This window comes from Nicotiana sylvestris, chromosome 11, assembly GCF_000393655.2.
Source record: "Nicotiana sylvestris chromosome 11, ASM39365v2, whole genome shotgun sequence".
Lineage (NCBI taxonomy): Eukaryota > Viridiplantae > Streptophyta > Magnoliopsida > Solanales > Solanaceae > Nicotiana > Nicotiana sylvestris.
The window spans coordinates 38717014-38731211 of NC_091067.1; the positions used below are offsets into that span (position 1 = coordinate 38717014).

Consider the following 14198-nt stretch of genomic DNA (forward strand, 5'->3'; position numbering starts at 1 on the left):
GAATTCTGAAAAAATCACTTATTTTAGACCACAAAAAAGGCCAAAAAATCACTTATTTTGGACCGGAAGGATTAATGATTTTGCATTAAAAATCAAACTTGATTATATTTCTTAATTGCTTGATTAAGTAATGAACCTGAGTCATTTGACTTCATTCAAACTTTCGCAAAATAAAATGTTGATTTGCATATTATTCAAAATATCACCATTTTATTAATAAATATTCTTTCTTGATAGAGACTTTTATATTCCCTTTCTCTTTCCCTAATCTCTTTTTGAGAGGGAGACTTGGTAAATAAGGGAATGTTTCAATTTAAATGAGTCTATTTTCCTCTTCTAACGAGGAAAGGAAATCGAAAAGCTCTTTAAGGATGGACATACAAAGTGGCAAAACTAATAAATAGAAAAGAAAAACAAAAAACTGCAATCTTATTGGATGAACGTGTTCGACCTAAATAAATAAATAATTCTTCGTATCATTACCTTTTTTTTACTCCAATCTGATTGGATGAACGTGTTCATAGGTATTATACTCTGTGTTTTACTATTTGAACCTTCAAATTAGAAAAAGAAAAAAAAACTATATCATTCTTATCCCCAATTTGGAGATCAAGGCTTCTTTGGATAAGGACTATCTTTAATTGTTTATATTTATCGTTTGGGTACATTGAATTTTTTGACTTCTTCTAATTAGTCGTAGGATCAAACAATTTAAATACGTTTTTCTCCCAAATATCAGCTAGTCCTTCACATGCTCCATTTGAAAAATTTGACTAATCGCACTATTATAATGTTGTTTCACAATATTTATAATGTTTCCTATAAAGAGGTATATAATATAGACAGCATACCCGAATACGAGAGTTACCGACTAATTTTACAATTCGAACTTGTGACCTACGTCCTAGGAAAATAACTTTATTATTGCTCCAGGTTTCCGTTCAATATTTCTTCCAAAAAAATTATCTACAGTGCTTATATTCAAGTTATTGTCTTAATAAGTAAACTTTCTTGATATGAACCTTTATATTCCAAAAGAATGACTTTCTGTTTCCTAATTCACCTTATGAGGGGAGGGACTTGGTCAATGAGGGAATGTTATAGATAGTTGATTACGATTCCACGTGTATTTATTAGTTTTTTCAGACTCTAACAAAATATTTATAACTAATTATTTGATTGGAACATAGTTACTATTATAGTATTAACACCGTATGGGGCGATTATAGATGTAACATACCTTGTATAATGAACTAATTAAATTTATATATTAATTTGAACATGCCTAAAGTTTAAAACTATGAGTTGAAAGTTGATTTAATTAACAAGGCGAGGTGTTAAACAGAAGAAGGAACCAGCAATAGAATTCCTAGTTCAATTTATTACTTGTTATACCAATCATTTTCATTATTTTATTATATTACTGTTGTTATTGTTTGTTGCTTTATTTTTATCGTTTCTTAAGCCTAGGGTCTATCGAAAACAGTCTCTCTACCTTTATAGGTAAGACTGCATACACATTATCCTCCTCCAGATATGTGATTAAGCTGGATTTGTTGTTGTTGTTGTTGGTTAGAGTGCAAACTCAGTTTTGTGCGATGAGGAATGTTAAACTACTCATTTCTTCTTTCAATAGCCAACTACTTGCGTAAAACAGTTTCATTGAATATTTTGACTAAATCATTAATACTTCATTGGAATTTTTGACTAAACCATTAAAAAAATTGCCTGGCCTTTGCTATAAGTACCTATCTTACCTTAGTAGTTTCCACACATAAATCACTTTAAAGAAAATAGAAAGATCGTATTATATCCAAAGTATAGGAATATGGCAAAGTCGCTCGTGAGCTACACAACCTTCCTTGCTCTCCTCTTATGCTTCCTCCTCATTTCATCCAATGGTTGGTACCTCTTTCATTGTCATTTTCATTTTTCAATATTGTATGCGCATATTTTAATTCCAAGGGATTAGTGTTTTCACAACAAAATAATAGCATATATACCCGAATTCCAAGCTAGTTGTAGTTGGTGTCTCTATAAAGATTTGGACCCAAAACTACAATCCAATATTACATAAAATTGCAAAAATTCATTATAAATTGATTAATTTTACGCTAGTAGTTAACTTGCTATAATCCTTTCTTAGTACAGGCAGCTAGCACCTAGGTATGCCTTTGAACAATCATGTACGAACTCGCTAATATGAAATGATTATCATTATTGTTATAACTTATAACAACAAAAAAACATATATTTCAACATTTTTAGAAGAAATTCATATATTTTAATTCAAATAAATGATTTTAACCAAAAATACTTATGATAAGTTGTTGTTCCATGCAGAGATGCAAGCGGCAGAGGGCAAACTTTGCCGAAGGAAGAGCAAGACATTTTCTGGCTATTGCTTTATTAGTGAACACTGCGACGAAGAATGCAAAGAGAAAGAGGGGGCAAAGAGGGGTATGTGCATTAAGAAGAGCATCTTCAGACGTTATTGCTACTGCTACCACAAGTGCAAATAAGCATCAAATGCTCTCAGAATGCTCCTTTTTATGTATAATAAATAAATAAATAATGGTGTGTTGTCTTGTGTTTAAAAGAATAAAAATACTACAAATTCACTAGAATTGTAGTTATTATGAGAAAATAGTATCAAACTATGTTTGTATTATCATATTGTACGGTCTTTTCCTTGGGATCCATATTGTAATTTTTTATGTCAAGTGAAATAATCTAAATAATTTCAAGAAATTATTTGTGGTTATACTGATTGAGTTGGCTTGACTAGTTGGCTATTATGATCAGTGGTGATGAAATTATTTAAAGAATACCGTTATCCACTCATATTGTTCCTTAAAAAATGGGTTGTATAATTAATCTTTTAAAAATGGATCAAATATGAATAAGAATTATATTATTCACTTAGAAAATGAATAATCAATGAATAATTAATGGTTTAACTATTATATTTGTAAAGCCTCAAATTAGGGGTTCCTCAAGTTTAGGCAACTAGGAATTCTCCGAAAAGTAACCATATTAAAGAATTCATGGATAATAAAAATAAGGCAATAAAAGCAACATGGGGTCAAATCCGGTCATAAGGAATGCATACGCCTGTTTACACACTTGTCTGTCACGACCCCAAATGCCCGATCGTGATGGCGCCTTACATTACTAGGCAAGCCAACCCAAACCATTAACTACAACAAATTCCTTTTATAAAACCATTTTTCTAACACAAGTTTAAAACCTTAATTTTTCATAAGAAGTGCATAAAACAACCAAACGGTGCGGAAATCAATACAATGTTAAACCAACAGAGCCCAACCATCTGGTGTCACAAGTCTAGAGCCTCTAGTATATACAAATCTGACTGTCTGATACAAAACAAGTCTAAAATGCGGAAAAACAAGGATAGAGGAAGAAAACAGGGCTGCGGACACCATGCAACTACCTTGTAGTCTCCGACAAACTCTAATAATGTTGAGGACCCTCGCCCTGCCGCTCGGGCACCTGGATCTGCACACACGGTGCAGGGAGTAACGTGAGTACGCCAACTCGGTAAGTAACTAAAGTAAATAAGGTCTGAAAGCAGTGATGAGTAGTTAAAAATCATACAAATGCATAAACAACAAGATAACAAATCAAACTCCACAGTTTAAAATAAGCTTCGTTGTAAAATCATCAATTTTAGTTTAAATACTTGAAATCATATACTTAGCAATTTTTCAAACAGAGGCTTATTTAAATGAAGAGTGAAATCAGTGAAAATATCATAACTGGGCCCCTCGGGCAAAGTATCACTCAAAATATGGCCTCCCGGGCAGCCTCTCACTCACTCGTGACTCAACTCTCGTCACTCCGTACTTACTTTCAGCACTCAAGCTCATTAATATCTTATAATAATAATAATCATAGTAACCGCTGCGGCGTGCAGACTGATCCATAATTTATAGTCGACTACACTTACTAGGGGTGTACAGACTCCGGAGAGGCTCCTACAGCCCAAGCGTCATATCGTTGCGGCGCGCAGCCCGATCCAATATATATCACTGCGTCGTGCAACTTGATCTGTATAAGTATCGCTGTGGCGTGCAGCCCGATCCATAACTCATACATTTATAAATATCCTCACCATTAGGTTCTCAACCTCTCTTAATCATTAACCTCACAGCCTCTCGGGCACAACAGTAAAAATTAAGGAACTCAGTCCAAACGGTCCTCACATTTAAAAGTAGAGTGATAAAACAAGTTTTAAACATTAAACAGGTAAAACATGACTGAGGATATGCTTTAAACAAGTAGAGTGGGGAAAAACAGTAGAAATACCCCTAAGGGTCTCAATAGGTCGGCACAAGGCCCCAAACATGGCATACAACCCATAATATAGTATAAATGACTAAAGTACAGAATATCATAAGGTTCCAAATCAAATACGCGGCTTAATAGTCTCTACGGGACGAACCAATTCACAAATCCCTACCGGTGCACGCCCACACGCTCGTCACCTAGCATGTGCGTCACCGCATTTATCAAAACAAGTCAAATACCGGGATTTTGTACCCTCAGTTCTAGATTTATAATGGTTACTTACCTCAAACCGATAAAATACTACTCCGCGACGCCTTTGCCTCTCGAATCGGCCTCCACTCATGTTGAATCTATCCAAAAATCATAATCACGGCGTCAAACTATGCTAAGGGGACGAAGCCCAAGCGAAAATAATCAAATTAAACCAAAAATCTCAAAATTGGCCAAACTCGACCCCCGGGCCCACGTCTCGAAACTCAATAAAAATCACATCAACGGAATCCTTATCCTTCGATGAGTTCATACATACCATGAACACTGAAATCGGAGTCCAAATGACCCCTCAAATTTTCATTTTAAAGTCTCTTAATCTCAAGCCCTAATCCCCAATATTTCTTCCTTAATCTCCACTAATACCATGATTAAATAATGGAAAAATGATCATAATCCCAAATAATGAAGCTTAGGGAACTTACCCAACTAATATCCCTTGATTTCTCTTGAAATCCACTGCCTTAGCCTCTTTCCCGTCTTTAAAAATGGAGTACTTAGGAAAATTTCGCGAAGAAAACAATATATACATTTTGGCCTAAGGATTCCACACCTGCAACCCAGATACCGCTTATGCGGTACCGCATTTGCAGTCTATAAGCCACTTCTGCGGCTTTCACTTAATGGTCCCAAAACCGCATCTGCAACCAAGTAGCCACACATACTCCATCGCAGGTGCAGTCAGCCAACCGCATCTGCGCTCCTGCCCTTCTCCTCCTTGACCGCTTCTGCGGTAATTTCCTCACATCTGTGGCATTGCACCTGCGGTCCCCAATCCGCAGGTGCGGAAATACCAGAACAGAAAATCTACAGCTTCTCAAATTTCCCAAACTCTCCGACAACCATCCTAAACCACCCCGAGGCCCCGGGATCTCAACCAAAAGTGCAAACATGACCCATAACCTTATTCGAACTTACACAAATCCTCAAAATAACTCAAACAACATCGAATCAACCAAAACTAATCGGATTCAAACCAAACTTTCCAAAATCTTCTAAATTACGCTTTTGATCAAAAACCAAACCAAAACACGTCCGAATGACCTAAACTTTTACACACATATCCCAAATGACACATTGAAACTACTGCAACTCTCGGAATTCCATTCTGACCCATATATCAAAATCTCACCTATCAATCGGAATTCGCTAAAAATCCTATTTCGCCAATTCAAGCCTAAATCTACTCTGGACCTCCAAAACTCATTCCGATCATGCTACTAAGTCCCAAATCACCTCTCGAAGCTAATCGAACCATCGTAACTCACATCCGAGCCATCTAACTCATAAGTCAACATCCGATTGACTTTTTCAACTTAAGCTTCCTCAAAAGAGACTAAGTGTCTTAAACCTTACCAATTCCTTTTCGAACCCGAGCAAACCGACCCGATCACATATAGAACTGATAAACAAAGAAATAAGAAGCAGATATGGGGAAACAGAGCGGTAACTCATGAGACGATTGGCCGGGTCGTCACATCCTCCCCTACTTAAAAAAATGTTCATCCTCGAACGAGTCAATAAACATACCTGAAGCCTCAAACATGTGAGGATATTTGCTCTGCATCTCTTGCTCGGTATCCCAGGCAGCCTCCTCCATGAGCCGACCTCTCTACTGCACTTTCACTGAAGCTATATCCTTTGACCTCAACTTTCGAACCTAACGATCCAAATCTCAAAACATCCTTCATGGGTGAAACCTTCAACAAAACCTTTTCGCCAACCATGTAAGACATATCTCGAACCTTCCTGCCAGCATAACTCTTATTCCTCTATTGTGCCGTACAAAGCCACTCCTGAATTACCTTCACCTTTTCTAAAGCATCCTGCACCAGGTCTGTCCCCAATAGCCTAGCCTTACCGGGCTCGAACCAACCAACTGGAGATCTACACCGCCTCCCACACAAAGCCTCATACGGAGCAATCTGAATACTCGACTGGTAGTTATTGTTATAAGCAAACTCTGCAAGCGGTAGAAACTGATCCCATGACCCTCCGAAATCAATGACACAAGCACGCAACATGCCCTCCAATATCTGAATAGTGCGCTCAGACTACCCGTCCGTTTGAGGGTGAAAAGCTGTGCTCAACTCGACCTGAGTACCCAACCCTCGCTGCACAGACCTCCAAAAATGCAAGGTAAACTGAGTGCCCCTATCCGAAATGATGGAAACTGGGACACCATGCAAACGAACATTCTCCTGGATATAGATCTCTGCCAACCGCTCTAAAGAATAGGTAGTACACACAAGAATGAAGTGCGCGGACTTGGTCAGCCGATCCACAATCACCCAAATAGCATCGAATTTCCTCAAAGTTCGTGGAAGTCCAACTACAAAGTCCATAATGATCATCTCCCACTTCCACTCTGGAATATCCATCTATTGAAGAAAGCCACCCGATCTCTGATGCTCATATTTCACCTGCTGACAATTGAGACACCGAGCTACAAATCCCATAATGTCTTTCTTCATTTTTCTCCACCAATAATGCTGCCTCAAATCCTGATACATCTTCGCGACACCCGAATGAATGGAATACCGCGAGCTATGTGCCTCCTCCAGAATCAACTCCCGAAGCCCATCCACATTGGGCACACATATCCGGCCCTGCATGCTCAACACCCCATCATCACCTGTAACCGCATCTCTAGCATCATCATGCTTAACTCTATCCTTAAGGACAAGAAAATACGGATCATCATACTGGCGCTTTTTGATGCGAACATATAAGGAAGACCGAGAAACCACGCAAGCCAATACCCGACTGGGCTCCGAACCATCTAACCTCATAAACTGATTGTCCAAGGCCTGAACATCAATCTCTTCCCAACTGGAATATATGTCAAACTCCCCATACTCACCGCCTTTCGGCTCAAAGCATCGACCACCACATTGGCCTTCCCCGGATGGTACAATATTGTGATATCATAATCCTTAAGCAACTCCAACCACCTCCGCTGCCTCAAATTGAGATCCTTCTATTTGAACAAATGTTGGAGGCTACGATGATCAGTAAACACCTCGCAAGACACACCATACAAGTAATGCCTCCAAATCTTCAATGCGTAAACTATGGTAGCCAACTCCAAATCTTGAATGGGGTAGTTCTTCTCATGGGGATTCAACTGACGAGAAGCATAAGCAATAACTCTACCCTCCTGCATCAATACACAACCAATACCAACTCTCAAAGCATCACAATACACGGTATATAAACCTGAAGCTGATGGCAAAACTAACACTAGAATTGTGGTCAAGGCTGTCTTGAGCTACTGAAAGCTCTCCTTACACTCATCCGACCATACAAATGAAGCAACCTTTTGAGTCAACTTGTTCAAGGGCGATGCGATAGACGAGAATCCCTGAATAAACCGGCGATAATAGCCTGCCAAAACAAGAAAGCTGCGAATCTCTATGGCCGAGGACGGTCTAGGATAACTTTGAACCACCTCTATCTTTTTCGGATCAACCTGAATACCCTAGATGGACACCATGTACCCCAATAAAGCCACTGAAATGAGCCAAAACTCACACTTGGAGAATTTTGCATAAAGCTTCTCCTCCCTCAATCTCTGCAAAACAATTCTCAAATGCTCTGCGTCCTCCTCCTGACTACGCGAATACACCAGAATATCATCAATGAAGACTATGACAAATGAATCAAGATAGGGCCGGAACACGTTGTTCACCAAATGCATGAATACTGCTGGGGCATTGGTCAGCCCAAAAAACATCACTAAGAACTCATAATGACCATATCGGGTCCTGAAAGCGGTCTTAAGAATATCCGAGTCCCTGATCTTCAACTAGTGATAACCTGAATAGAGATCAATCTTGGAGAACACTCTCGCTCCCTAAAGCTGGTCGAATAAATTATCAATACGAGTCAAGGGATACTTGTTCTTAACTGTTACCTTGTTCAATTGCCTATAATCAATGCACATCCTCATAGTGCCATCCTTCTTCTTCACAAATAGAACCGACACACCCCAAGGTGACACACTAGGCTGAATAAACCCCTTATCAAGGATTTCTTGAAGCTTCTCCTTTAACTTCTTCAACTTCGCTGGTGCCATACGATACGATGGGATAGAAATGGGCTGAGTGCCCAACACTAGGTCAATACCAAAATCAATATCCCTATCTGGTGACATGCCCAGTAGGTCTACAGGAAACACATCAGGAAAATCCCTCACAACTGGGACAGAATCAATACTGGGAGTCTCTACACCGAAATCCCTCACAAAGGCTAGATACGAAAGACATCCCTTCCCAACCATACATTGGGCCTTCAAGAATGAGATTACTCTACTGGGAACATAATCAGTTAAACCTCGCCACTCGATCTGTGGCACACCCGGTATAGCCAATGTGGCTGTCTTGGCATGACAGTCTAGAATAGCACAACTCGGAGACAGACAATCCATGCCCAAAATGATATCAAAATCCACCATACACAATAATAAAAGATCCACTCGAGTCTCCAGACCCCCAATATTCACCACACACGACCAATACACACAGTCTACGACAACAGTATCGGGCATTGGAGTAGATACATGAATAGGTGAAATAAGATACTCTCGAGGCATATCCAAATAACAGGCAAAGTATGATGACACATAAGAAAAGGTGGAACCGGGATCAAATAATACAAAGGCATCTCTGTGGCAGACTGAAATACCTAAAATCACGGCATCTGAAGCAGCAGTATCTGGTCTAACCGGGAGGGCATAGAAATGAGCCTGACCACCACCTGATTGACCTCCCCCTCTTGGGAAACCCCTAGTTGACTGACCTCCACCCCTAGCTAGCTGGGCGGGTGGTAAAGCAACTGGAGCTAAAGTCGAGGGCTGACCCCTCTGCTGAGACGGACTATCACGAAGACGAGGACACTGCCTCCTCATATACCCAAACTTTCCACACTCATAACAACTCTCCGGTACTGGAGATGGGGACTGAAGGGAACCCCTGGCACTGGAGTGACCAGTATAAGGACCTGGCATGGAAGAACCTTGAACTGATGGAGCACAGGATAAACTCTGGGCTGGAAGGGCAATGAGTGATGAGTGGCCCTGACGAGAACTGTGAGAACCATGACCCGATGATGCCCCACGATAACCTGGGCAAGCTGAATGAACCTGCCTGAATGGACAGCCTCTGCCCTGTTGGAACTGACCTCTCGAAGGAGCACTACTAAAGCTATCAGATCCCCGAGGTCTCTTGGCCTCCCTCTCCTCTCACTCTTGACGGCGAACTGACTTAATCTCATAGGCGATGTCAACAACGTCCTCGATAGTAGCACCTGTCACTCTTTCCCTAGTCATGAGAATCTGAAGCTGATATGTGAGACCATCAACAAACCTCATAATCCTCTATTTATCAGTCGGAACCAACCAAACTGCATGACGCGCTAACTCAGAGAATCGCATCTCATACGTGTCACAGTCATCTCTCCCTAACACAACTGCTTGAACTGCCTGCGCAACTCCTCTCGGCAAGACTGTGGTACATACTTCTCAAGAAAAAGAACAGAGAACTGCTGTCAGGTAAGGGGCGTTGCACCAACAGGCCTATGCCTCTCATACGCCTCCCACCAAGTAAAGGCAGCCCCAAAAAGCTGAAAGGTGGTAAAAGCTACACCACTAGTCTCTAGAATACCTTCTGTATAAAGCATCCTCTAGCACTTATCCAAGAAACCCTGGGCATCCTCGCCCTCTGCCCCGCTGAAAGTCGGAGGCTGAAGTCTACCAAACCTCTCTAGTAGACGCTGCTCGTCGTCCGGCATAACTGGTACCACGTACTCATAAGCTGGTACAACCGGTTAGGCTGGAGGTGCCCCCAGTGTCTGGAGTCCATGCACAACTTGCTCAGGTGTGCGAGCAACAAGAGTCTAGGTGCCTCCTCCGGCTTGAGAAGTAGCTGCGGTCGTAGTAACTGAGAGCATCTGAGCCAAACTGGTACACACTGACAAGATCTGAGCTAAAGCCTCTTGAAAGCCTGGAATCACAATAGGCATGGCGGGTGGCTGAGCTGGTGCTTCTGTAGCATTCACATTTGGGACATAATCCTGAATTGGGGCAGTTGGTGGATCTGCAGGTGATTCCCTAGCTGCTCTGGCCCTACCATGGCCTCGACCGCGTCCTCGGTCTCTAGTGGCCCCAGCAGGTGGTACTGGTGGTCGTCCATCTTGCCTGGTAGCACGTGTCCTCACCATCTGTGAGAGAATGGAATAATAGAGATTTAGTACTTGGATCAAGAGATTCGCACGACAAGAATTTCAAGAGTATGAAGTTTTTTCCTAAAGGGTCTGCAGCCTCCCGAGAATAAGTACAGACGTCTCCGTACCTATCTGTGAGACTCTACTAAACCGGCTCATGACTCGCGAGACCTATGTAACCTAGGCTCTAATACCAACTTATCACAACCCCAAATGCCCGGTCGTGATGGTGCCTATCACATTACTAGGCAAGCCAACCCAAACCATTAACTACAACAAATTCCTTTTATAAAACCATTTTTCTAACACACGTTAAAAACCCAAATTTTTCATAAGAAGTGCATAAAACAACCAAAAGGTGCAGAAATCAATACAATGTTAAACTAATAGAGCCCAACCATCTGGTGTCACAAGTCTAGAGCCTCTAACATATACAAATCTGACTGTCTGATACAAAACAAGTCTAAAATGCAGAAAAACAAGTATAAAGGAAGAAAGCAAGGCTGCAGATGTCATGCAGCTACCTTGCAGTCTCCGGCAAACTCTGATAATGCTGAGGACCCTCACTCTACCGCTTGGGCACCTGGATCTGCACACATGGTGCAGAGAGTAACGCGAGTACGTCAACTTAGTAAGTAACTAAAGTAAATAAGGTCTGAAAGCAGTGATGAGCTGTTAAAAATCATACAAATGAATAAACAATAGGATAACTGATCCAACTCCACAGTTTGAAACCAGTTTCATTGTATAATCATCAATTTCAATTTAAATACTTGAAATCATATACTTAGCAATTTTTCCAGCAGAGGCTTATTTAAAGGAAGAGCGAAATCAGTGAAAACACCATAACTGGGCCCCTCGGGCAAGGTATCACTCAGAATATGGCCTCTGGGGCAGCCTCTCAATCACTCGTGACTCAACTCTCGTCACTCCGTACTCACTCTCAGCACTCAATCTCATTAATATCTCATAATAATAATAATCATAGTAACCGCTGCAGCATGCAGCCCGATCCATAATTTATAGTCGATTATGCTTACTGGGGATGTACAGACTCCGGAGGGGCTCCTACAACCCAAGCGTCTTATCGCTGCGGCGCGTAGCCCGGTCCAATATATATATATATATATATATATATATATATATATATATATATATATATATATATATATATATATATATATCGTTGCGAAGTGCAGCCCGATCCATATAAGTATCGTTGCGGCGTGCAGCCCGATCCATAACTCATACATATATAAATATCCTCACCATTAGGTTCTCAACCTCTCTCAGTCATTAACCTCATAGCCTCTCGGACACAATAGTAGAAATTAGGGAACTCAGTCCAAATAGTCCTCACATTTAAAAGTAGAGTGATAAAACCAGTTTTAAATATTAAACAAGTAAAACATGACTGAGGATATGCTTTCAATAAGTAGAGTAAGGAAAAACAGTAAATAAGCCCTTAAGGGTTTCAACAGATCGGCAGAAGGCCCCAAACATGGCATACAACCCATAATATAGTATAAATGACTAAAGTACGGAATATCATAAGGTTCCAAATCAAATACGTGGCTTAATAGTCGCTATGGGATGGATCAAGTCACAAATCCCTACCAGTGCACGCCCACACGCTCGTCACCTAGCATGTGCGTCAACTCATTTATCAAAACAAGTCAAATACTGGAGTTTTGTACCCTCAGTTCTAGATTTACAAAGGTTACTTACCATAAACCGGCAAAATACTACTCCGCGACACTTTTACCCCTCAAATCGGCCTCCACTCACGTCGAATCTATCCAAAATCAGAATCACGGCGTCACACTATGCTAAGGGAATGAAGCCCAAGCGAAAATAATTAAATTAAACCAAAAATCTCGAAATTGGCCAAACCCGACCCCCGGGCCCATGTCTCGAAACTCAATAAAAATCACATCAACGGAATCCTTATCCTTCCATGAGTCTATACATACCAAGAACACCGAAATTGGAGTCCAAATGACCCCTCAAATTTTCATTTTAAAGTCTCTTAATCTCAAGCCCTAATCCCCAATTTTTCTTCCTTAATCTCCACTAATACCATGATTAAACAATGGAAAAATGATCATAAACCCAAATAATGAAGCTTAGGGAACTTACCCAACTAATATCCCTTTATTTCTCTTAAAATCCACTACCTTAGCCTCTTTCCCGTCTTAAAAATGGAGTACTTAGCAAAATTTTGCGAAGAAAACAATATATACCTTCTGGCCCAAGGATTCCGCACCTGCGGCCCAGATACCGCTTATGCGGTACCGCATTTGCGGTCTGTAAGCCGCTTCTGCGGTTTTCACTTAATGGTCCCAAAACCGCATCTGCGACCAAGTAGCCTCACCTGCAGTATTGCAGGTGCGGTAAGCCAACCACATCTGCGGCTCCTGCCCTTCGTCCCCAATCCGCAGGTGCGGAAATACAAAATAGAAAAATCTGCAGCTTCTCAAATTTCCCAAACTCTCTGACAACCACCCGAAATCACCCTGAGGCCCTCGGGACCTCAACCAAAAGCAAAAACATGACCCATAACTTTATTCGAACTTATACCAATCCTCAAAACAACTCAAACAATATCGAATCAACCAAAACTCATCGGATTCAAGCCTAAGTTTCTAAAATCTTCTAAATTACGCATTTGATAAAAAACCCAACCAAACCACGTCCGAATGACCCGAAACTTTACACACACATCCCAAATGAAACAACAGATCTACTGCAACTCTCCGAATTCAATTTCGACCCCTATATCAAAATCTCACCTATCAACCGGAATTCGCCAAAAATCTAATTTTACCAATTTAAGCCTAAATTTACTCCGGACCTCCAAAACTCATTCTGATCACATTCTTAAGTCCAAAATCACCTCCCAAAGCTAACCAAACAATCAGAACTCATATCCGAGCCCTCTAACTCATAAGTCAACATCTAGTTGACTTTTCCAACTTAAGCTTCCTCAAAAGAGACTAAGTGTCTCAAACCTTACCAATTCCTTTCCGAACCCGAGCCAACCAACCTGATCACATATAGCACTAATAAACAAAGCAATAAGAAGCAGAAATGGGGGAAACAGAGCGGTAACTCATGAGACGACTGGCTGGGTCGTCACATCGTCACCCCGTATACACATCATTTACACATAACTCAATTAATCAAATAAGTCAAATCCTAAGGGATAATTCTCCCACCAAATGTTAGGCAAGATACTTACCTCAAACAAGCTAAATCAATACTCTAAGAAGCCCTTCCCATGTGAAACAACCTTTGGACGATTCAAATCCTCCCGACTTGGTCACAGGCATAACAACACAATCCGCCCTACGTGGTCACATACATCCAGTCCAATTATATCACACAAGAACAAA

At 40.8% G+C, this 14198-nt stretch overlaps 1 protein-coding gene across 1 annotated transcript; it reads left to right on the forward strand.

The window, feature by feature from the left end:
* The first annotated feature begins 1778 nt into the window (after positions 1-1778).
* On the forward strand, positions 1779-2764 carry LOC104223246 (defensin-like protein 1). Its single transcript, XM_009774644.2, has 2 exons — positions 1779-1901; positions 2344-2764. The coding sequence occupies exons 1-2, from the start codon at positions 1829-1831 to the stop codon at positions 2520-2522; spliced, it is 252 nt and encodes an 83-aa protein (XP_009772946.1). The 5' UTR covers positions 1779-1828; the 3' UTR covers positions 2523-2764.
* Positions 2765-14198: the final 11434 nt, after the last annotated feature.

What these genes read in the sequence shown, in the direction of transcription:
- LOC104223246 (XM_009774644.2), top strand. Translation starts at nt 1,829, where the DNA reads ATGGCAAAGTCGCTCGTGAGCTACACAACCTTCCTTGCTCTCCTCTTA. An exon ending in CCTCCTCATTTCATCCAATG is followed by an intron (nt 1,902 to 2,343) that starts GTTGGTACCTCT and finishes TGTTCCATGCAG; the next exon opens with AGATGCAAGCGGCAGAGGGC.